The sequence below is a fragment of the Urocitellus parryii genome, chromosome 9 (genome assembly GCF_045843805.1).
Source record: "Urocitellus parryii isolate mUroPar1 chromosome 9, mUroPar1.hap1, whole genome shotgun sequence".
NCBI classification, from domain to species: Eukaryota; Metazoa; Chordata; class Mammalia; order Rodentia; family Sciuridae; genus Urocitellus; species Urocitellus parryii.
The window spans coordinates 8,626,554-8,650,508 of NC_135539.1; the positions used below are offsets into that span (position 1 = coordinate 8,626,554).

The 23,955-nt window shown below is 56.0% G+C and overlaps 1 protein-coding gene across 1 annotated transcript; it reads right to left on the reverse strand.

Moving 5' to 3' along the window:
• Window positions 1–1,106: 1,106 nt before the first annotated feature.
• Window positions 1,107–23,612, reverse strand: Capn15 (calpain 15). The gene is made up of 13 exons (XM_026385351.2): window positions 22,811–23,612; window positions 13,584–13,872; window positions 6,049–7,489; window positions 5,404–5,612; window positions 5,117–5,300; window positions 4,783–5,006; window positions 4,176–4,301; window positions 3,930–4,082; window positions 3,370–3,531; window positions 3,058–3,287; window positions 2,796–2,962; window positions 2,546–2,724; window positions 1,107–2,480 (listed from the first exon to the last, which is right to left on the reverse strand). The coding sequence occupies exons 2-13, from the start codon at window positions 13,757–13,759 to the stop codon at window positions 2,303–2,305; spliced, it is 3,429 nt and encodes a 1,142-aa protein (XP_026241136.2). The 5' UTR covers window positions 13,760–13,872; window positions 22,811–23,612; the 3' UTR covers window positions 1,107–2,302.
• Window positions 23,613–23,955: the final 343 nt, after the last annotated feature.

Genomic DNA, 23,955 nt, shown 5'->3' on the forward strand with positions numbered 1-23,955 from the left:
CTGCCCAATGCTGGCCTAAGGGTCTTGCCTGCTAGTGCCCCCACCTCCTTTATGGACACCTTAGGTTCATATCCCCTGCCTGCTGGGATCCAAAGGGAGGGGAGGGTATCAGCTGGGTCAGAGGGGGAGGGTGTGCTGCTGCTGGCCTGTCGGGGACACCCTGCCCGGCCCTGGCAGTTGTCTCCCAACTTGGACCTCCCTCCTGGGCTGTCCTGTGGCTGGAGAATGCAGAGGCCAGAGGAAGGTGGGTGCCAGGTAGGGCATATGAAAGAAGCCTTGGAAGGAGCCAGGGTCCTAGGTTGCCCAGGGATCTCAGGGGTGGACAGAGGGAGCTTTGGCCAGATACAGAGGTGAGCCAGGCCTGGCCCCCACCCACAAGAGGTCCAGCCTGGTGCGCAGACGCGAGGGGCCAGGCGGCCTGTGGGCGCGAGGTGAGATGTGCTGTGGCAGCTGCCCCGCCGCCTGAGGCCCGCCCGGAGCGAACACTGCTGGTGGCTTTAATTGCTTTCACATTCGATGGGCTGGCCTATGACAGGCCTCTTACACACAGTGCTCTGGTCGCACACTCCCAGCCCCCGCTCTGCCCAGGGGGTGTCCTCTAGCCCCAAAAGGGGCCTGGGCTGCTGGCCAGAGACAAGCTGAGTGGCTCAGCGTCACCTGTGACACCAGGAGGCCAGGAGGAGACGTGGAAGCAACTGCAGGGCAGGAGCTGCTGTCCCACTCTGCCCCCCTTGCTCCATCTGCTCCTGCCTGGTGACTGATGGGTTCAGACAGGGCCCTGAACACAGCAGGAACCCACTCACATGGACCCTCCTGTCTGGCTGAGGTTGCAGGGTGTGGCTGCAGCTCCTGCCTACCTGGATACCTGGTCCTTCCTGCAGAGCATCTTCCTGGCTGCCCCACCCCTTAGAGGCTCACATGAGGCTGACCTTGGGCAGCAATGAGCATTCATGGCACAAGCCCCACTGCCCCTCAGCAGGGCTCCACCAGCAGAGACCCCACCTGCCAGCTGGGAATAGCCTGTGCTTCCTGCAGGGCTTGGACCCCAGGAGGGTAGCAACAGACAGAAGGCTCCCTTACAAAACAAAATGATTTTATTTGGTCCTTGGAGCCTGAGTGGGAACCGCCTGTGGAGCCTTGGACAGGGAGGGACTGACAGCTGGTAAAACAGCCTGCGTGTCCAAAGAGCTGACTGTATTTACAGGGTTAAAAACATTCACAGCTCAGAGGAAAAGAGGCCTGGGGAAGGGGGAATGTTTCTCTAGGTGTAAAAACCCACGACCCCCATGGGATGCGAGAGCCGTGGGCAGGCTGGCTGCCTGCTGCCCGGGAGCTGAAGGACAGTGGTGGCCGGGCAGAGGACCCAGGGAGCTGGACTTGTGTCCCTGCAGCAGACAAGAACTCTGGCCTCAATACACAGCTGGGGGGATGCTGGACAGGTAGGCAGCTCAGCTCCCGGGCTTCTAATGGGCAGCAGCTATGCCCTGTTGTGCCCATGATGGGCTGGGCTGAGGCCATGGGATGGGATTGGTACAGGGTGCTGGACCCTGGCTACCTGGCCATGGTCAGGATGCTGAGGACAGAACACCTCGCCAGACAGCAGGGCTGGCCCAGCGCCCTGACCCACTGCCCGTCATGGCTTCGATCCTGGTAGGTGCTCCAGGAATTGCATAGTGTCGCAGGAGGGGCAGCTAGACAGGGACCCCTCTGACCCTGAGCCCTGGCCTGTGGCCACCAGGCACCTGCCTCCTGAGGTGCACTACTCAAATGCCAGGGCTCCAGGGACCCCTGCTTGCCTTCTTGAGGCAAGGAGGCTGGCTGGCTCTTAGGGCAAACTGAGAGGGGAAGCTGCAGACCTTGAGCCCCACAGAGGGGTGGTCCAGACTCTCCATGGGGTCTTGGCTCCTGACCCCAGATTTGGTTTTGTGAACAGAGCTCTTGGTTGCCTCTCCCTGGTAGGAGACCCCACACTCACTGTGAAGGGGCAGCCTCCATTTTGGCCCTGGCCACCTGAAATTGTCCCCAGATGGCAGGTCAGAGTGGCCAGTAAGCAGCCTGTCCAGTTCGAGGTATTCTGCTTGGCAGCTGGGAGGCCTGGTCCGGGGACTGAGGGACTGGGAGTGGAGAGGAGGGACAGGGCAGGGGTGGGGGGCCCAAGGGAAGCTGCGCCCTGAGGCTGGTGGCTCCCTAGGTGGGGTCCTGAGATTCTGGTTCAAGCGTCCTCCGTTGGGGTCTCCCTCATAAAGTGCGTGTGAGAGGCAGTGGGCAGTCCACACACAGCCCTCGCCCCAGGACGCAGCAGTCACAGCGGCCGGGGCCCATGTAGGCCAGCAACTTCAGGTGTGAGTGGGGGGCTGTGGGTGCCCCTGGAGGCTGTCCAGTCGCTGAGGAAGGCCTGGGCTGCCTTGCGGTGTGCCAGGCGGTGAGTAATGGAGAAGCCTGCATTGCCTTCCAGCTGGGACAGGATCACCAGGACCTGCCTGGGGGAGAGGGCTAGTGAGGACCAGTGGGGGCCTGGGGGTGGGGTGGGGCCGGGGGTTCCCACCTGTGCAGGGGTGGCACGCTGTCCTGGGTGCGCAGGCTGCCGCGCGTGGACACCACGTTGAAGCTGTCGGAGCAGTCGCACTGCACGTGCAGGTAGGCCTTGGGGTGCCGGTTCTCCACCACCACGATGAGCCCCGCCCAGCCATGTGTAAGGTAGTAGCAGGTCATGCCCTCTCGGCCCTGCACATAGCCAACATGGGCAACTGCCCCCTGCCACAGGCCTCCCTCCACCACACAGGGACCTCACCTACCTCATGCCGCTCTCCCCGGCTCTCAGTGAGCAGGATGATGGCGTCCGCCAGCGTGGTGGGCTGCGCTTCTACTGGCTCCACCATGACTAGCCTCGAGCTGTACACCGCGAGCACGTGTCCAGGAGGCTCAGGGGTACCTCGCGGGACCCCTGCAGAGGGGCTGGAGGCTGTGGGGGGGCACGTGTGAGGGAGCTGGCGGCCTTCCTGCAGGGTGGGCCTTTGGCCTCTGAGGGAGGGGCCTAGGGTCTAGGGGAACCATTACCCTGCATGGTGGGGGGCCCTGGTGGAGTGGGACTCCAGTGGTTGAAGGCACAGCACACCACTGCGTACTCTCCGGGCTCCAGCATGACGTCACAGTTCACAAACTTCTTGACTGCTCTCTTGCTGTGGGCCAGGAGGCGGCCCAGGCTTAGGCGGCCACCATTGCCGAAGGTGGCCCGGAACACCAGGATGCACAGATCCAGGAGGTGGCTGTCCCCCACGTCCGAACGCCTATGGTGGCAGACGGCAAGCTGGGGCCTTGTGCAGTGCGGCCGTGGACCCATCCTGACAGAGCCCCCTGCCTGCTGCCCACCTGCTGCCCTCCTGGAAAAGGGCAAACTCCAGCGAGGCTCGCTCTAGCACTGTGAGTGCCGTCACGCCCACTGGCCCGCTGGCTGAGCTGGGGAAGCAGCCCTGTACCCGCGCCTCCTGCCAGTCTGAGTGCACCTTGCAGATGTCCACGGAATCGAAGTACCTGGGTGGCAAGAACAGGCTTCTGAGCAGAGTGCAGCCCCATGCCCAGCTCCTGGATGCGGTATCCACTTCCCGGCAACTACCCACAGGCTCCCAGCTCACTGCCTTCCAGCTGCATGACCACCCCCACCCCACCCCCGAGCCCTTAGCATCTCTTAGACCAGCATCCAGTGCCACTGATCAGAAAAGTCCTTCCAGCAAGGAAGCACTTGTCCTGGCTGCTATGCTTGGACAGGATGGCTCAGAACATGAGCCCTACTGACCTGGATCCCAGGTCTGTCCAGAGGTGTGGCTCAGAGTCCCCACAAAGGCCAGGACACAGATGAGCTGCTGCCTGCCCAAGATAGCAGGAGAGCTGGCTGTGCTTGTAGCCAAAGGACAGGCAGGCAGCCCAGGTACCTGATGAAGTCGCTGTACTCCATCCAGAACACACCCTCACTGCTGCCACGTGGCATAAGCTCGCCCCGCAGGTGCCCAGGCCAGTGTGGCCACTCGTCTGACCAGCTGCCATTCCAGGAGAAACGGCCCCAGGGGTTCCGCAGTCGTAGGAGCCTGAGGATCACAGGGCTGAGGGGCTATGTCTACACCTCTACAGCTCCCACCCATGTCCACATATGTGGCTGCCCACAGCCAGCCAGGCCCTACCTTGAGCCCTGGACATCACGGACGTCCAGGATAGAGTAGGCGTGGCGGGGGCGCAGGCCCAGGCTCTCATAGGCAGCATCATCTACCTTCATGTTGCCCCCACCACAGGAGGCACCCATGAGGAACCTGTGTGGGCAGAATGGCTCTTGTTGACTGGGATGGGCAGGGGTGGTGGAAAGGGGCTGCTCCCTGCCTTTGGGGCACATGGGTCCCCAGGAACCACACAGGACATGCCCAGGAAGTTTTGACTTAGCCCTCCACCTTGCCTGACCTGGGGCAGGGGGGGACCATGAGGAAACATGGGGCTGGCTCAGGGATCACACATTGACCAGGGCAGGGCAGGTCTTGAATACCTCCCACGGGCACCCTGTGGGCTAGCACCCCACCCCTGGCTCCATGCAGGAGGCAATGGCCACTGGGCTCTTCCCACAGCCCCAGCCCCACCTGGGGCAGATCCTGGCCAGGCCTCCAGACCATGGCCAGCCTGCGTTGGAGCACCGTGTGAGTCGCAGGTGCAGCTCAGAGGGTGCTGCCCCCCGCGTCTCCCACCGCTCGCCTCGCCTCTCCGCCCAACGCCGCAGGCCATGGCAGCACCCGCCCCTCTTACCCAGCCTCCTTAGAACTCAGCATTTTGGCCCAGATGAGGTCAGTGTCAACGGGTTCCTCGCGGGGGTTAGTGGAGCTGACCTGCAGCGCCAGGCTCTCGCAGGGGGCGCCGGTGAGTGTGGCCAGGCCTTCGATGGCGCGCCCTGCCTGGAGGGCAAAGTAGGAGCCATGCAGCTTGGCCAGCGCCTTCTCGATGAGGGCCACCCACAGCTGCTTCCGCTGCGCCTGGGAAGGGGCTGGAGTCACAAGGCCCGCCTCAGCCCACCCCCCACAGGCCCATTGCCCACCTGCAAGGAGAAGAGGAAGCCAGCCTCACACCCCTGCTTATTGCCCACCTGCGAGAAGAGAAGGAAGCCGGCCTCGTCACAGGGCAGCATGTCATCTACCAGTACTGTGGTCCATGTGCCATCCTTGCACAGCCGCACCTGGTAGGCGCCCTCTGCGCACAGGCTGCGGGTGACCATCACCCGTTCGACCAGGTCAGGCCGTTCAGCCAGCACTGCCAGGGCACTCAGGAACCTGTGTGGCGTTAGGCAGCTTCACTAAGGGACCATAGCTGAACCAACAGCCTCACCATCCTCCCTTGGGCCTGTGGGCCCTTGCCAGGAGCCCAGAGCCTCACCAGCAGTTCCCAAGCAGCCCCTGCAGGATGTCTGAGGGCCGGAGGGTGTGGAAGACAGACCATGCAGTGCTGTGGTCCCTGAAGACGGAGCAGTTGATCTCATGGGGCCGTAGCCACTGCTTCACACGCTGCTGGACGCTGTCGCCCACAGGGAAGCCCACAGATGCGGGCCCTGGGGGGAAGCTATCATCCACAAAGTTCACCTTGTTCTGTAGGGACCATGGCTGGACATCAGGCCAGGCAGGGTGGCCTCACTTCACCTGTCAGAGGCAAAACCTGCCCTCCCAGCAGAGCCCCAGAGCAATGGCATGGGGTCTATGTGCAGCCCAGACTTCAGTGCTCAGAACCCTGACCTGAGTGGGCATTGGGAAATGTGGCAAATGAGCTAGATACCACAGGATGGTGACAGGCAGGTCACAACACATGTGAGCACAGGGAGGGCAGCTGTTCTTTCAGCCACCTTTAGAGGCAAGAGGATGCCACCTCGGGCTCAGCCTCTGAGAGCACGAGGGTGTCCTGACTTCCAGTTTCAGTGGGGTCTCCATATTGCCCGGAGAAGCCCTGCCTGCACCCTACCTTTCTGTGGGCTTACATGCATGAAGGGGCTTGGAGCAGCAGTCAGCAGGTGGGGAAGAGGCCTCTCACCTCCCGGCAGAAGGCCACGATGTCCTCCCAGAGAGCCTTGGCCTCGCCCTCATCTGTCTGCCGCCGCTTCTCCACATGCATACTCTCTCTACGCTTTAAGGGCGCCACAGCCCTACGCCGGGTCACCAGGAGCTGGGGTGTGTGGCAGGCTGCACAGTGCTTGGCCCGGGGTGCGTTGAGCAAGGTACAGGCAGGGCAGGCCCATTGGCCTGGACGCTCAGAGAGAAGACTGGTGGCCTTGTGGGCAGAGGGGCCAGGTCTGTCAGTCCCACAGTCTGGACAGTGGGTGGGGGGTTCACTGTGCTCCTGGAAGCCATGAAGCTTAGAGCAGCCACATACTGTGCACCTGGGGGCAGCTGTGGGGTTCCTGAGTGTGCATTTGGCACACGACCAGGTGGTGAAGTCGGGGCTGGAGGGACTGGCGGGTGTGTAGCGCACAGTGTCCCCAGCTAGATCAATGACATCACTGCCTGGGGAGGGGCTGCAGGCCTCACAGCGGGCAAGGATGGTCCCTGGGGCCACCTCCTCCTCCAGCACACTTAGCCGCTGGCCTGAAAGCAGCTCTGCCAGACGTGAGGCCCCAGCAGCCGTGGCCCGGCCTGGGCCCTGGGAGGGCCCTTTGGAGCCAGTGGAGGAAGAGGGCTGAGCAGCCTCAGGCACAGGTGGCTGAAGCTGGGGGGGTACTTCTCGGCGGCTTCGGGGCACAGGGTTGTTCTGCAGGGTGGGTGAGAAGGGGCTGAAAGGAGGTACCCTGGGAGCCTCATGGTCAGCAGAGGCTGGGCCTTGGCTGGTGGAGGGAGTGTCAGCCTCAGCACCTTCCCCAGGGAGCACTGGCTGGGGTGGGGCAGGTACTGCATGGAAGCCTGCAGGGGCAACAACCTCGGGTACCACCAGGGCTTCCGGGGGGATCCTGGGCAGTGACAGTTTTCGGGGGCCCCCACAGGCAGAGCAGGAGCTGGCCACGGGTGTGTTGTGCAATGTGCAGCGTTGGCAGGCCCATCCACTTCCGGGCTCTGCCCCCTCCTCCTCATCTTCTTGCTCCTTCTCCTCAGTGCATCTTCCAGCTGGCTCTAGGGCCACTATCCCTGCTGTCCGCACAGACCCCGTCTCCTCCTTGCAGCTGCCTTTTGGCTCCACCAGGATGGTGGGTGGTTTGGGCAGGACCCCATTGATGATGGGCAGCAAGGATGCTCCAGGCACAGGCTCTGGGGTGAAGCCACACACCTCGCAGGCCTCCTTGCCCAGGAAGTTCCGGAATGTGCAGCGGGCACAGGGCCACTTCTGTTCCTCTACGCTGAGCCGCAGGATCTGGTCCAGGTCAGGCTTGTGCCGAGGGGCCTCACAGATGGAGCACTGACGCTGGCCAGCCGGGTTCAGGAAGGTGCAGCGCGCACAGGACCACTCTCCAACCGCGGCCATAGACCCAGGCGAGTGTGTTTGGCTGCAAGGAAAGGCCCTGGTCAGGGAAGCTCCTGTGGGGTCTGTGATCATGATGTCCTATAGATGGTAGGACACCACCCTCCCAGGGAGGGCAAATGGTCCTGGGGGAGGCACCTGCCTGTGACCGCAGAACTGGCAACCTGGTGTGGTCAATGTGGGGTTAGGCTGTGCAGTGCCCAGAGCTCAGGGGTTCACGGGAGCTATGGACAGAGACAGAGGGTCTACAACCTCTGGCCCTCCCTTCTGTTAGCTAGGCAGTGATAGTTTTGGGGGTATTGCATGAAGTCTGCCTGAGGGCTGCTCAAGGACAGCTGAGGCTGCAGGCTCTGTGGACCTGCCCAGAGGCAGACAGGGAGGCCTGTACCTAGCACTGTTCTGAGGACAGGGCACTCCCTCCCGCCAGGCACTGGAACCAGAGGCTGAGCTTAGCACACAGAGGGAGGCTGCCTACAGCCCTGAATGCAGCTCCCCGGGATAGGAGGGTTCCTGGGCCCCTGGCCTCACTGTTTGCTCCCAGGCCAAGTCCCTGCTACTCCTGGATGGAAGGGGAGGCACTGGGGCCCAAGGCAAGGTAGGATGGATGTACTCCTCCAGGGCCTCACCGGGTCCAGGACTGGGGGTAGGGTGGGGCCCGTGGGGCTAAGCCAGGGTGAGGGGGTCTCCATACTACACAATATCTCTTAAACTGACTGTAGCTGCTCTGCCTGCAGGAAAATCAATTATTCTTTATAGTGAGGCACAGGCATGAGGCACGAAGCTTGGGCTTCTATCCCTTTTGGTTTAGGAAGAATGAAAACTCGCCTCTTTAGGGGGGTAAAAATTCTCCCCTAGCAACACAATTGTTTCCCAGAACCCAGAGGACTCCAAAGCAGATTCTCTGTGCAGGCAGAGACCCTGCAAGAAAGGTAGGTGGAAGCGTGACTGGATTCACATGGCAGAGGCACTTGGTTGCCCTTGTACACTGTCCACAGTGTAGAGTGCAGGGCCCAAGTGAACAGAAGGGGCTCCATAGAACCCTGGGGTAGATAGGGTACACTTGGCTGGGTTCAGAGCCCAGGCCAGGCAGTCCATTTTGACCTGGGATTATATGCTCATAAACGCCAGAAAGACTTCCTGGAGAGAAGAAACCTGTCCCTTTCCCTCTTCAGAGAAAGGCTCATGGTCGAGGCATGGAGTGCAGCATAGGCATACACAGAAACATGCACACACATGCAAGAGCACATACCAATGGACAACTGGCTCCACCTGCACACCCACTTGGAGCATAGCCAAGCTGGGCAGTGGGGACCTGTGTGGGGCTGACCCTTCACAACCCACTCCTCAGGAGGATTTTCCAGAGAGAAGACAGACTGATGCAGCATTTGATATCACACAACTCTCAGGGCAGGGTGTCTTGGCCCTAGGTCCCTGGTCAGCATAGATTTGAGCAGGAAAAACCTCAAAAACAATAGTGTGAGGTCAAGTCTCTGTACCCCTGGGAGCTGGCTAGCATAGCCAGTGCCCAGCTTATATCCAGGTATGGTGTCTGCTAGTCTGACCAGTACCTGAGAGGACATGACAGAGCTGTCCTAGAAGATGAACTGAGTCAGGAAGGTCCTGTCCACAGTTTGGAAAGGTTTAAATGAAAACAGGGTAAGGTGGGAGGAACAGAAAGCAGTGGCTCATTTGTGGCTGGGAAAGGCCTGAAGGACCAGGGACTTTGAGGACTGACCACTTCTGCATGACATGGGTCATGATATGACATGAAAGGATGCAGGGCCAGCACGACAACCAGGAGAACTGATGGGCCTATCCTTCAGCCTCCTTGGCTCACTTGTTCTACTGCCCATCACTCAAGACTACTCTCCATTTTGAAGGGTCTGGGAGGAGACAAAGGACTCAAAGCCCGAAATCCACAAAACATCAGTAGACAAGGCCAGAATACTACCAAAGTGTATAAATAAAAGCCTGCATCAACTAGCCACTTGAGTGGCTGCGGCAGGAGGACTGCAAGTTTCAGGCCAGCATTGGCAACTTAGTGAGACCCTGTTTCAAAATTTAAAAAATTAAAAGGGCTGGGAATGTAGCTCAGTGATAAAGCACCACTGGGTTCAGTTCCCAGTACCACACACAAAAAAGAAGGTACTTCAAAATTCTCAAAATAAAATGCTCCCAGATTACGCAGCACACAAGTTCAGACCTGAGGCACTTGTCCTGGAGGACACAGAAGCAAATCTACCTTCATAGGAAACTGGCTAACAAGAAAAGGAAACTGAGGCAACTGCCAGAAAATCAACACAGAACACCTGTTGTGCCCTCAGTTCCCTGGGCCTTGCCAACACTCAGTTCTAGCTGAGAAGGGAGGGGTACAAAGTCCACCTGACATAACCAGGAAATGAGTGCTTGGAGCACATGGAGGCTGCACGTCCTAGGCTTTCCTCAGGAAGAGATAAATGAGACAGGTGTCCCATTCACAGGGCCTTAGTCAAAGCCACCTGACTTTTGGAATTGGGCTTCTGGGGCAGCTGGCCCAGCAAGCCACACTGAGACAAATGCCCCTGACCACCTGTGCAGCCCAATGAGTGACCCTGCCAATTCCCCAAAGGCACCAGGCTTGGTTTGGTGGCTCTCCAACTGTGTTCATGATAGATTCTGCTCTGGGGGCTTCCACCTGACATTCTCAGGGGGACAGGGGCACGTCACTCTTCCTTGGGCTGGCCACAGTCCACAGCCTGGTTGGCCTTTCTGGGTGGGGTGCATCCTCCTTATCTTTTTCTCTAGGTGGCCAATGTCTGAACCAGCTGCTCATTAATTAAGCACTTGGGCAAGACACTGGACACAGGTACCCAGTTACCAGATAGAGATCTGCACACTAGGCTCTCCCAGGCTGAGGTAGTCCGGGACTTCCTTATCCTTACAAAGGACTACCTGAGGGGGCAGTGCCTGCCTTTCTGGGCATTGTGAGAATTTACTCAAGAAGGCAATGTGCCCAGGTGTACCTCCTCAGAGGTGTCAGGAGTTGTCACTGCTGCCAGTTTCTGCCCAGAGCCCACTGGTGTCCTGTCAGAGCTGGGAAAGGGTCTGCCAGACTCCCATGCCTGTGCTTTGCTGCCTGCACATGTGTGCTGGAAGGAGTCCTGTAGGGCAGTCACAGTGTAGTGTCAACTCCTATTTTCCCACCATCGGCTGTATCCAGCTTTCCCACACTGCCCTCTCCAGCCAGCAGGTCTATGGATTCCTCAGGCCTTTAACAGCACTTCCTCCTGATATGCCTTGGAGGCTGCTACTCGCTGTTGCAGATAGTAGGCCTAAGACCAGGCCTCCCTGCAGTGTGCATGGGAACAGGCCCTCCGAGAGCAATGGCCCCAAGGGAGGTATCTGGTGGTCAGGGTGAGTGAGGGGGTAGGGGTGTATCTACGTGCACTGTGAGTGATCCTTCAAGCCAAGACCCAAAGTCTCACAGCAACACATCTATGCTCTGGGCACAGCCTTGGCAGTACAAAGGGCACACTCCAGAGCCAACACTGGTGGTGCTAGTCTGGGGTTTCAGCTTTTCCTGAATGGCTACCACCATTCTCCTGACAGTTCCAGGGAAGACGGGCCTGGGACAACCACAGTGTCAGTGCCCAGAGAGCATGATGGCTGAGGCTGCCTGGAATCCATACCTGGACAGCCTTCCTGAGGTCTCCAACTCTGGCCCTGGGGTGCATGAAAGAGCTGAGAGGGCCTCTCCCTCTGGAAAATGGGCAGGGGAGAAAATGCTTTTGTCTATATTTCTTCGTGATGTTTAGATATTTACTGAATATGTGGAACTTCTCTTTTTGGTACTGGGGTTGAACCTAGGTGCATGTCCCAGCCCTTTTTATTTTGAGACAGGGTTTTGCTAAATTGCTGAAGCTGGCTTTGAACTTGGGATCCTTTTGCTTCAGACTCCTGAGTCACTGAGATTACAGGACTGTACCCCACAATCTGGTTGAATGTGTGAAATTTCTATGATGAAAAGAACTATGCTAAAGTAAAATTTGTAAGTACGACATTAAAAAAAGATTTTAAAACTTTGAACCTCAAAAAACAAAAATTTGAATTTTTATCAGCACACATGAACTTAATCCCACCCATGCAGCAAGCATGTCAATGCTCATTGCTAGAATGCTGCCTGCTGATGCGACAGATAATGCAGGTCAGCTGTAGTGGCAGCCAGCCTCCACCCAGGCTCAGGGGTTCTGCTCTTAATGATGTCTTTTAGAATATACATGTACGGAATACAAAGATGTATGTGGACAGATGAAAACACAAGATGCTCAACATCATTAGCCACTAGGAAAATAACACTGCACAACATAATGGGTAGCTAGAGTAAAAGAGACTGACCCAATGAACACTGTCTAACATGGGTAAATGCAAGTAGTGTAGCAGGTTCTCAGAAAGTTCCATAAACTCACTGTAAGCCCCAGTAATTCCACTCTAGGATAATCTACCCAAGAAAAAGGAAAACACTTGTCCACACACAAACTTCAACATGAATGTCCACAGCAGAATTGTGCATAAAAGCCAAGTGGAAACAATCCAAGTGTCCATGAGCAGAAACTAGAGTGGGCTATACTAATGACAGACTACTGCTCAGCGAAGAAAGGAATGGAAGCTACTGTTGGTGCCAGGTATTGCCTGAGGATATCATGCTGAGGGAAACAGCCAGACACAAGGCCACTTGCTGCATTTTTGGAAAAGGCAGACCTATTGTCAGGAAGCATGTCAGTAGCTGTCTGAGGCCAGTGTGGGGGTAGGGATGAGGGTGACTGCAAAGGGGACGACCTCTTTCAGGGGCAGAGATGCTGCAAATGGGTTTGTGAGGATGTTTGTACAAAGCTACAAACTGACTGAAAATGAACCACACTATTAACAGATGTTAATTAAAATATGTATAGGGGGCTGGGAATGTAGCTCAGTAAGACCCTGGGTTTGATCCCCTCACTGCTCCCCAGCATCTGTGGTGCAGATAAGGGGAACTGTAACATGCTCCAATGCCTTCTTGTGTAAGAGAAGCAGTGCTATTTCCATCAGTGGCCACTGTCCTCTCTCTGAACCTCAAGTTCCCTAGTGGCTCTCATCCATTAGGGTAAGTCTTAGACAAGACATTTTCCTGAAGCCTCACTGATCCCCTCTAGCACCCCCTGATTCCTGGTCTGCCAGGAGCTCAGACTTCTGTACCAAAGCTAACCCTGGAGGACAATTCTCCACATGCGGCCCACAGCTCCATGTGGCCCACCCCTTCCTGTGCCTACAAGATGGCAGGCAGGTAAATGAGCTGTCTGTGGAACCATGGCCAGGTACTGCATTGCAGTTGCCTCAGATTGAGGGACAGGGAAATGTAATCTCAGATCAAAGGCCTGGGCTCCCAAGAGAACGAAGCTACTGCCACCATATCTACCCCAAGGCCTCAAACCTCAAGAGTTTGGAGAGCATCAGGTCTTCTCCAAACCAGCAGCAATGACATGCTGTGTGGAGGCAGCAGATGTAGGCCTGTCACTGTGTCCCCATGCTAGAGCAGCAGCACCACAGGTAGGATTCAGCCCTGAGTCCATGGGATGCAAGCCAGAACTCGTGTGTGAGCCAGCCTCCAGGTCGGCAGCCTCTACCTCACAAACTAGTCTAGACTTTTTGTGGGGGGTAACTGGGGATTGAATCCAGATTATTCTACCACTGAGCCACTTCCCCAGCCATTATTTTTAAATTTTGAGTCAGGATCTTGCTAAACTGCTGAGGACAGACTTGAACTTGTGATCTTCCTGCCTCAGCCTCCCAAGTTGCTGGGTTTAGAGGTGTGCACCACTGCACCTGGCTTCCAGATAGTGTTCACAAGAGCAGGCCACAGGAAAGAAGTGCCCAACAGTGGGATCAGTAGCACATCCTGGCCCAGGAGGGTCCCAGACCTGCTGGGTCCAAGGTGGAGATAACTCAGAGCCTGGATGCCCTTGGCCTTCAGAAGCAAGGTGCCCAAGACCTGAGAGACAGAGGCCCAATCTCTGAGCATGTGCCTCTGCCAAGGAGGGACGCCCTGAAAAAAAGAGGCCTCCTTCCTGAGACCCCTATGGGGCAGCCCTTCCCCACCCTCTTACCTTCGGGCCCGGGGGCGTGGGTGCTGCCTGGCAACCAGGGCACTCCCCCAGATGGGCCCCCCAGGGCCACTCCTACACCAGTCAGCCGCTGCCGGGGGCCCTGGGTATGGTGGCCCCCGGGGGAAGCCGTGGTCTGACTCAGTCTCAGTGGCCAGGGAGGAGGCGGAGCTCCCCATGGCCCCTCTGATAGCGGCCACGCTGAAAGCCAGGCCTGGTCACCTTTGGCCGGTGGCACACGAACAGGAGCATGGAGAGAGGAGAATGCCCACGCCGGAGACAGGGTAGCCGGCTGGTCAGTGACACAACAAAAATAAACACAGAGAGAGAATAAAAGAGAAAAGAAACAGTGTGATTTACAGATGAAGCCCTAGATCCTAGGAGGGTTTCCCAGCATGCCAAGTAGCTCTGGGTGTGGGGACAGGCAGGCGCAGAGACCTGGGCCTCACCCTGAATATTCAATACCACAGGCTCCTCCCAGAGCCAGGCCCCACAAGGGGTGGAGGTCAGGTTCCAAAGGCTAGCACCCTACAGAGCTGAAGTACCCCTCCATCCCTTGGCTCAGGGCATACTAGAGTCCTAGGATGTCACCTTGCCCTGCCCCTGAAACCCAATAATCCCCCAATCACTTGTCTCTGGTTTTCAAAAGTGTTCTATTCCTTAGAAAAGGGATCACATGGCTGGCTTTGTCTTGTGATGGGGCAGAGACCACAAGGATGGCTAACCAAAGGAAAAGGAGGGAGCTGGCAGGGTTGATCCAGGCCTCAGAGAAGGGCACTTGGAGGCCCCAAGAGTTAGAGGAAGGGCAGCAGCTGGCCACACAAACCCACATGGCCCCAGACCTGGAGAAAGACAAGAACCCAAGGTTGACCAAGGCTGAGGGCAGGGCTAGCCCTGTCTCTCCTCCAGAGAGATTTACCCCAGGGGTGACCAGAAGTAAGCCTCACTGGGACCTCCGCAGATGGATTATCTGCACTGTGGGAGAGGCCATCTTATTACACCCACTGGGTAAGGGAGGTTGAAAATAACCCTAGGAGGACCTTCTGAGGCTGACCTACATGGAATACCTGGTCCAAGCTGGGCATCTGGGCTGCCTTTCTGATTGGGTTGATCAATAACAGCCTTGTGTGGCCACAGTGGTCCCCACCCCTGTACCTGATGTTATATGACAACAGTCCTTTCCCTGGCTTCTGCATAAGTCCTAGGGACACTAAATCTGGTCAGGGTGCAATTGGGGGAAGATGGTTTACCAAAACAAGGTGCTACATTAAGTATCCTTGGTGCATGGGTAGCCTGGGGTGGCCCTGGTAGCTGCTCCTGTGTGGTAGGCAGATGGGCTGCATGGTGCCTTTGAGTCAGAATGATGGCAGGGAGGACTCCCAGCACTGGGCCTGGCCCCTCCCAGACACCCCCAAGCCACAGGGCTTCAATCAGAGCCAGTCGAGTTCCCTGTGCAGCAATAATGTCCGCCTGACTGCCATCTCCCTCAGAGCGTGAGGGGTTGTTTTTCCCAAGAGGCTGGGGAGGTGGATGGGGTGAGCGCTAGCAAGTCCTGTGGCTGCTCAGGCCACTCCCCACGGCAAACCAGGCACTGAGCACACTGGTGCAGAAGAGGGCTGCAGACCATGGCTTGAGGGTCAAATCCAGTCTGCCAGCAGAACAATGATGACATTTTTAACTGGCTGGAAAAATCAAAAAGAAAACAACACTTTATGGGAGGTGAAAATTATGTGAAATTCAAACTTCAATGTCCCCAAATAGTCATACTGGTAGAGGCTAGCTCATTTATTTAGGTGTCACCTGTGCTTTCAGAGATCATGTGGCCCCCAAATCCAGTGTTTCCTGTCTATTCCCTAAGGAAGGCCTGGGCACCGCCAGAGCAAAGCTGCACAGGTTCCAATGCCCTACAAGCCACCCTTGGGTAGCAAGAACTCCAGCTCCACATATCTAGGATACTTTTTTGTTAAAAATATTTTTAGTAATTATAGATGGACACAATGCATTTATTTTTAATGTGGTGCTGAGGATTGAACCCAGTGTCTCACACATGCTAGGCAAGTGCTCTACCACTGAGTCACAACCCCAGCCCTAGGATGCTGTCTTGACAGCATAAAATCATCTTACAGGGCATAACTGAGTTCCCTTTCTCAAGCTCTCTGGACTGTTATCATTCAGCTTTTCTTAATGTGGACATGCCACCTCATGGGACTCAAGGCCCATGTGTGCTGGTGGCTTCTGAAGGGGTAGCAAGCAAGTATAGTGGTGAGCCTGTGGGTCAATTTTGAGGATCAAATTCAGCCTGCCAGTTCCCGGGGCTGCCACTGCCAGGGGAAGTCCAGCCAGTAACCCAGTGTCAGTCCCATATTAGCAAGCACTCCTGCCTCTCCTGAGGTTATGCATCAGTGGCAGAGCAACATGGAACAGAAAAGGAACAAAGAGCTCCTCCTTACAGGAGCCTCCATGGGGAATGGCTCTGGCATTTCTGGTGCTTCCCTCTTGCAGTCAAGCCCTGAGCTGATGGTGAGTGGAAGCCACATCCAGTGGAAGAAACTACTCACAGCCAGGTCCTGAACTGGTGTGTTCCAACAGCGGGCCTTGCCCATACTCACTTGTGAATGTAGGAATTGTGCACCTCAGAGGCCACCTGCTTGCTTTGAGGGGCACCATATACCCTGCCCTTGAGGGTGCCATGTGTGCTGCTAGAAGCACAAACTCCCACAAGCCCCCACCTGTTCCTACTGGTCTCTTAGCAGGCCTGGGGCAAAGATGGTGTCCACCAATACAGGGGAGCACTCTGGCCTGAACATCTCTCTCCCCTGAGCTCAGAGGACACCCTCCCAGCATAGGATCAAGTCTGGGGAAATTTCCCAGTGGTCAGGCAAGGAGGCCTGTTGGCAGGGGCATGTGGGGATCTTTCCTGGAGGACAGGGACAACATAGTCCCTTCTTGCTGAGTGCTCAGAAGAAAGGGAACAAAAAGGCACATATCTGTAATCCCAGCAACTTGGGAGGTTGAAATAGGAGGACCAAAAATTCAAGGCCAGCCTCAGCAACTTATCAAGACCCTGTCTCAAAATAAAAAGGACCAAGGGATATAGCTCAGAGGCAGAGTGCCCCACACCTGCAATCCCAGAAGCTCAGAAGGCTGAGGCAAGAGGATCACAAGTTCAAAGCCACCCTCAGCAACGTAGCAATAGTGTCTCAAAATAAAAAACAAAAAGGGCTGGTGATGTGGGCCAGTAGTTAAGTGCTCCTGGGTTTAATCACCAACTTTAAAAAAAAAAAAAAAAAAAAAAAAAAAGAGATAGAGTGACCCTGGGCTTGATCCCCAGTACCAAAAAAAAAAAAAAAAAAAAAAAAAAAAAAAAAAAAAAAAAGCAAAGGAACAGAGAAATGGCAGGGAAAAGCGATGAAGACTCTGTCCTGGCTGACCCCAGTCATTCAGGGGACTGAGGCAGGAGGACTGCAAGTTCAAGGCCAGCTTGACCAACTTGGCTAAAGTCTGTATCCTAGATAAAATAAAAAAGGCTGGAGCTGTAGCTCAGTGGTAGAGAGCTTGCCTAGCTTGGGTGAGATTCTTGGGTTCAATTCCCAGTATCATAGAACAAAACAAAACCCAACCCCACCCCGTTTGCTTCCTGGGACACAGCTTTTAGTCCCAATCCTGTTCATGCCACCTTTGGTGGGTAACCCCATGTGTGGACAGCTGTGCAAATGCTCCAAAAGTCCTCCTTTAGGGAGGTTAAGAACTGTACTCAGGGCCTCCATAGGCATAGGGAGCTCAAGCAGCCCTGCCTGAGCTGACATTCCTCTGGCTCTGGCCAGCCTTCTAAAGAGGTGGTGGTCACCCCCGTAGTCCCATCCCACTTGCCCAAGGACACTGTGGATGACACTTTTCAGGCAAAGGGACTGGGACACACCAGCAGATATGCATCATTTATGAGGCAGACCTCAAGGAGTGCCCAGACTCCCATCACAGCTTCACGACTAAATAATCTGGGGATAGAGTGGGATATTTTACAAAGTAGTGATGCCCACTCTGTCTCTCTAGATGTAACAGGAGGGTGAGGGCCTCACACAGAGAACACAGTCCCTCCCCATATGACAGGCCTGAGTTGCCTTTCCCAGGGCCATCCACTCCTGAAGAACCCTGGGCAAAGGTCGATGCTCTGGCAAGTGCCCTCTGTGCTTGGCCCATCATGTGTTCAGGTGCTCAGCAGACACCAGTGGCCTTTGCTGTGTGCCAGACTCTTTTAGGTACTTGGTCATGGCAACCAGTGATGCTCAGAGGCCCCTGCAGGGTGGCTCACTTTCTCATTGCTGTATGACTTAACACTTTTCAAAAGTCAGAGTACAATGATATGCAAGCCTCCGGGCCTCAATGGGAAAGGAACGGTGTGGTGAGGAAGAGATGTTCGGTCTCGAGGCCTGGTAGACTCCCTGTATGAGCACAGCCTGGGTCCTGTACCAGCCTAACCCTGGGACAGCCCCAGCCAGTTCCTTCAGGGCTTTCTTTTGGGAACCACTGCCCTAGTTTTAAATGGGGCAGCAGCCTATATCTGGTCTCAGGGAAGCATGGAAGTGAGGCCACCAGTGCCCTGAAAGGACAAGGTACTAATTACCCTGGTGCTACCTGCCCTTTGCCCCAGTCCCATGGCCCACACTGCCAGAGTAGACAGAGTAGAGTGACATCACCTTCTGCCTGGAACTGCTCCCCAAAGCTGGAATACCTCACTCCCAGAACCACCTAGGGATGGTACCCAGCAAAGGCCAGGAAGGTGCCCACCCTATCCTGTGCTCCTGATGTGTGTGCAGGCAAAGGGTCCCCAGTGCTTGTCCTGTCCTGCTAATCTGTGATACACGCTGCCAGGGGAGAGCAGAGAGAAGCACAAGTTGAGCAGGACAGGACCCTGTTTCCTAAATCTTACAAAAGGCCATCTCGCCACTGTTTTAACTGCAGCAGCTCCAGTAACACCCCTACCTGGAACAGGATGTGGGGGACAGCAGGAAGAGTGGCAGTCCCAGCCCAGCCTGACACCTATTACCATACCCCAGAATTGCACTCACCTGACCAGGAGGACCCCAGGTCAGATGTGACACCAAAGGTGAGCTGCTGCCTGGGATGATGTTCTGAGCTGTTTCCCACAGCTTAGGGACAACTGGAACCAATGCCAACTACAGAAACTGTGAGAGGAAACAAAGCCTTTGCCTTGTAAGGCGGAAGGACCAAGGACAGGGAGTGAACCTTCCCTCTTATCCCTATAAGAAACCAGGCCAGGACCCACCCCAGGGGAGGACTCAACTGTGACCTCTGCCCCCCAGAACTGGCAGGTTGGCATTCCCTGGGGACAAGTGGAGAGGTCACTCCCCAGGGATGTCAGCAGCTCCCTGGCCAGGCCCCTCAGGGATAGAGGACAAGGGGAAGCTGTGTCAGAGTTTGAGGCATGCACATGCTCCACACCAGTTCTGCTCCGGCATCTCTATTGGGTACACAGAGTTCCATCTGGGGCCAAGGGCAGGGCACAGGGAGACACCCCCAGGAGGACATCCAGGAGAGCAAGGTCCCACCAGGTCTGCCCTTATGGTGTCTTGGAATGACAAGACCATGGCCCCAGTCTTGGAAACATGGTTTTCCTAACGGGGGTTCCCAAAAGGTGGAGAACCAGAATCTGTCAGGGCATAGCAGTAGGTCTGGAGGGGTTCTGGAGCCAGGGAACCAATGAAGGGTCCAAGGTACCAGCCATAGAGAGGGGTCCTTAGCACCCCAATCCTGCTATTCCACAGTTTTATAGCCCAAACAATCCCATAAACAAACCACAGAACTTGGGAGCTGAATCCAAAGACACCAAGTTCCTGCTGGATTGCTGCCCTGAGTCAGTACACTCCTCCAGAAGTGTCTGGACTCTGGCCTGGGAGTGCCATACAGTCTTTGAGTTTATTTGCACAGGCCAGACTCCTGGAAATGGTCCTGACTGCCCATGTGGCCCAGGCCCTACCTCCCATTAGGGCCCAGAACCACTTGGAGGGTTTCACTGTCCTACCACAGCACACATGGATGAGGGCCCTTTCCTGTTAGGAACTCCATCCGTCCCACAACTGAAGTAGACCAGGGACCTGGGGCAGCATGGTGTAGCTGGCTTTTCATTGCCCTGGTTTGAGGACCCTGACCTGTCTAGTCTAGTTCTAAAGGCCTGTGGTCAATTCTAGACCAGCCAGAATGACAAAGGAGACTGTTCAAGATCCTGTCTTGACTTCCCTCAGCCTGGCACTGCTACAAGGAAAGATCTTGGGGAAGAATCTAGGGGCAGAGCAGCACCATAGACCAGCACCAGTTGGGGAGGGAGCTTGGGCTGCCAGGAAAAGGTGCACAGGTGGCAGCAGGGCTCTGGGCAACAACAATCCCAGTTCTGTTCTTCTCAACACCTGATCACCATGGAGGGACCACTGTCATGGCACTCACTACCCTATCCTTCCTTGGGCACTCTGCAGTCTCCTGCACCAGCTCAGATCTTGCCCTGTCATGTGAACAAGGGACAGTGGATACCACCATTCACTAGAGCAGGCAGGATGCTGTCCACCTCAGAGAATGAACCACGGAGGTTCTGAGTTGAAATTCCACCTACTGAAATAAAAGTAGGAGCACTTTCTGCCAACAAGCTTGGGAAGAAGCATGCCTTGTCCCCTCATCCTCCCAAGCTGAAGCTTTCCCACCATGTGCTACAGGGCAGCTCTCTTTTAAGTTCCAGATTTCTCCAAGTATGTCCAATCTTAAAAGTTCAGCCACTAGCTCAGGAAGAAAATCAACACTGCATGGTCCATGAGACACAATATAGCATTGGAGCTCTAGCTGTGGGCCTCTTCAGATTAGCTCTGGGACTCCCCACCTGCCCAGGAGACCCTGGGGGCTGGACTGAGAACGCTGGCCTTCTTCACTATGAGAAGAAGAGATGGGTTTCCTGAGCAGCTTAGGACAGGAATCTGGAGGGTCATCTACATACTCATACTGCTGCATCCTAGGCAGGGACAGGGGGTGATACTGCATGTCTTTTTGTGTCTTAAGAGACGCCTTATTTATGCATTGTGAAAAACATTATGCTCTTCAAAACGGTATTGTCAGGGAAACAAGCACGTACTTAGGATTTTAGTTCACAAGTTCAATATTGTTTAATGTGGAATGCTATTTTTAACAGAGAAAAAAATATACAAGACAAGCACTTGGTTTGTGTGTATATGGTGCCGGGGACTGAACAATGGACCTAAAACATGTGAGCCAGCCCTTTTTGAGACAGATTCTCAGGTTGCTGAGGCTGGTCTCAACTGCCTCAGCCTCTGGAGCAGTTGGGATTACATGAATGTGCCACCATACCTGGCTGCACTCTTGCTTTTTGGCACTTTCATATTTCTTTCTTCTCAATGGTGGAAGGAAAACCCTGGCCTGGGTGGTCTAGTGACCCCATTGGTAGCAGAACAGAAATTCCAGGGGCACCCAAGTCCTCCACTGGCCCCAAAGAGAAGCAGACAGGGAACTGTGGGAATACAGAATCCTGTTCCACAGCAGATCTCTTAGCACTTTCTTGCCCAGTAAGTTCTGGCTTCTCCATAACCACCTCTCCAGAAAGGCAGAGATTCCAAATAGCTCCAGAATTTGCTGTCATTCCCATTAAAAGGGCATGGGGGGTAGGATTGGACAAGGAGCAGAAGGTCCAAGAGATTCAACCTGCCTGAGTAATTAATTCCAAAGGGCAACTTTTTCAAGAAAAGTGGAAGAGGTTCCCTCTGCAGTGAAGCACATTGCTTTCCCAGAGGAGCCAGAAGCTGCAAGGCCTGTCCACAATGAGCGTAGCTATGATGACATTTTCAAACAGCAGTTATCAACCTGTTTTCCCCCTAATATCCTGAAGCCTTGTCCAGGCATGTCCTCCAGTCTGACCACCATGGAGTTGGAGGTAGGGGCAGTAAAACCATGACAGTGTGTCTGTTTGCCTGGACGGGAGCAGAGAGCCCAAGGCACATGTCCCACGTGGTCTCACAACACACAGACTTGCCTGCCTCAATGCCTGGTGAGCCTTGTAGGAGGGATAGCCACATCATTGGACAACCATGCAGCAGAATGCAAAGGGACAGGAGGACTGCCCAGGGCTATATGGCCCTTCTGGTCTTTGCACCAGGCTAGGGTGCCTCTCTGTCCTTCCACAGCTCCCATTCTCTGTACTACATGGGCCTGGCAGCAGGCCCTGTCCTGATGGCACCATGCAGAGAGGCCCATGGAGTGACAAGACTGTGACTAAATAGGTCTCCAAGCCCAGCCTAGTCTACTCACAGCCTTCTCTGGCACCTTCCAGTGACACGAAAGAGTCACAAGCCAGCAAGTCAATTCCTTAGACTCAGAAACAAGCTGTGGTCATATGATGCCACCCCTTCCCCATTTCCAAAGAGGCTACAATGTTACAGGAACAACCCCTACCCCCACCCTAGGCTTCAGAACCCAACTGACCCAGAGCTGCTATGTGAACAGCTGACTGAGGATGCTTACGGGCCACCTGTTCAGTGCAGGGCTGGACAGAGCTGGGCATGGGGCCTACTGAGAGACAGAAATAGGACCCACCCTCTAAGTGTTTGCACTCGGAAGGGGAGATGTGTGAAACAGGAATGCTGCCAGCAGAACCCTGTACAGAGAGCCAGTACAACACTGGAGCCTGACAAAGACCTTCTGGGCTCTCTTGGCAGGACAGGGCATGGGTTAAATGGCTCTGCAGATCAAGACACAGTGGTAGAGCCTGTGTCCTTGCTGAGAAGTTAGAGATGAGTTAGGCTTTAGGTGAGAGGGAGTGAGGAAAGGGTGAGGAAAGAGAACACCACATGGCACCTCAGGATGTACCCATGGTACCAAGTGCTCTAGTGGATGTGGAAAGGGTACTAGAAGGTTCTACAGAGCTACAGCAAATCAGCAAAAGAACCAGAGAGCCCTCTTCCAAGGACCCAGGGCAGAGTTCAGAGCCTGCATGTGTGATGAAGAGACAGATCAATCCCACAGCTGTGCCTCACAGTTCAGGATGGCCCACAAGGTCAGAATGAGAGTGAAGTGGCAAATCACCAGCATGCCTGCATTCCTGTAGGTGTGTTTCTCAAAGAGCCCAAATTGTTTCCATTTAATATCATTTGCCTTCTCAGTATCTGTCCCTACCTGGTGCAGTGAGCAGAGACATCACACTGAGAGCTTAAGGGCTGTACCTGGGGCTGCTCTGTCTGAATGGCCATGAGGATGAATGCCTTCCTTCAGGCTCTTCACAAACCAGTTCATGAACTGCATGTAGTTTCTGGAGGTTTTCAGGCCAGCAGAACCCTGGCTGGCCTGAAACAAGGAGGTTGAAAAGTAGCCTTTGTGAGTCAGAGACCTGGAGCTTCAGTTCTCTCCACCCTTCTCCTGGCAGCAAGTGCTATCCCTCAGCCAGTTTCCCACCTGTTAAGATGGGAGTTACCAGAGTGCTGCCCCACTGCCTGGGAAGAAGCCAGGGGGAGGTTGGTGTAGGCAGGGTCTGACACGCAGGAGCTTCCACAATCATCAACACCAGGCAAAGCCTGTCTTCCCTTTGTGGAGCGGCAGAGGGACCTCAGGTTCCCCGGTAGAAAGGCTGAAGCTTTCACACAGGTGTAGGGTCAGGGGCCAGAACCAGGCTTCCTTTAAGACCCACCTCCCTTGCTAAGCTACGGAGCCCTGGCTGCCAGGGAAACACAAGCTCTTGCCACTCTTTGCATTTAGAAAGTCACTAAAGCTGGACAGGCAGGATTACCCCTGGCCGTCGGCACGCTCCACACCGGTGACTCACTTCCGCAGCGTTCAGCCCAGGGCAGAGGGGAGCTCCCAGGAGGAGTGCAGGCCCGCAGGCAACCAGGGGTCACCAGGGCCTGGTCTCGGGTTCCTGGCCTCCCGGCTGCTTCCGGGTCCTGTCACCTGCGGTCCGGCCAGGGTCACCCGGCCGCACGCCGGGCCTCCCTGTCAGGCCCAGAGCAGGTGCCGGGGACTCTCTAAACGCCCCGCCATCGCCAAAGGCCCGCGGGGAACACGGAGGCGGCGGCGCGGGTGGCCGCGGGCGCTCCAGCGGCCGCCCCGGAGTGCCTGGCAGGGAGAAGAGGGCACTCAAGGACGGGCCGGCTCCGAGGCCGCCATCGCGGGCCCCACGAGCGACCCGCGCCGCCAGGCCCCGCGCGACCGGCCGCCCGTGGACTCACCTCCGCGCGCCGGCGGCGCCTCCTCCGCGGCCGCGGCCGGGCGGCGCGGGGCCCCCCGGCTCCCCCGAGAGGCACGCGCGCCGTCGCCGCCGGCTAAGCCGCCCCGCCGGCCTCGCGCGCCTCAGCCGCGGAGCGCCAGCCCTCCC

Bases quoted from the DNA above. Each gene is read 5' to 3' on its own strand.
- Capn15 (XM_026385351.2), bottom strand. From the start codon at position 13,759: ATGGGGAGCTCCGCCTCCTCCCTGGCCACTGAGACTGAGTCAGACCAC. The intron at 4,083-4,175 runs GTAGGGCCTGGC...TGTGATCCTCAG, and splicing joins CGTGATGTCCAGGGCTCAAG to GCTCCTACGACTGCGGAACC. The intron at 3,532-3,929 runs GTACCTGGGCTG...CTTGCCACCCAG, and splicing joins GAGTACAGCGACTTCATCAG to GTACTTCGATTCCGTGGACA.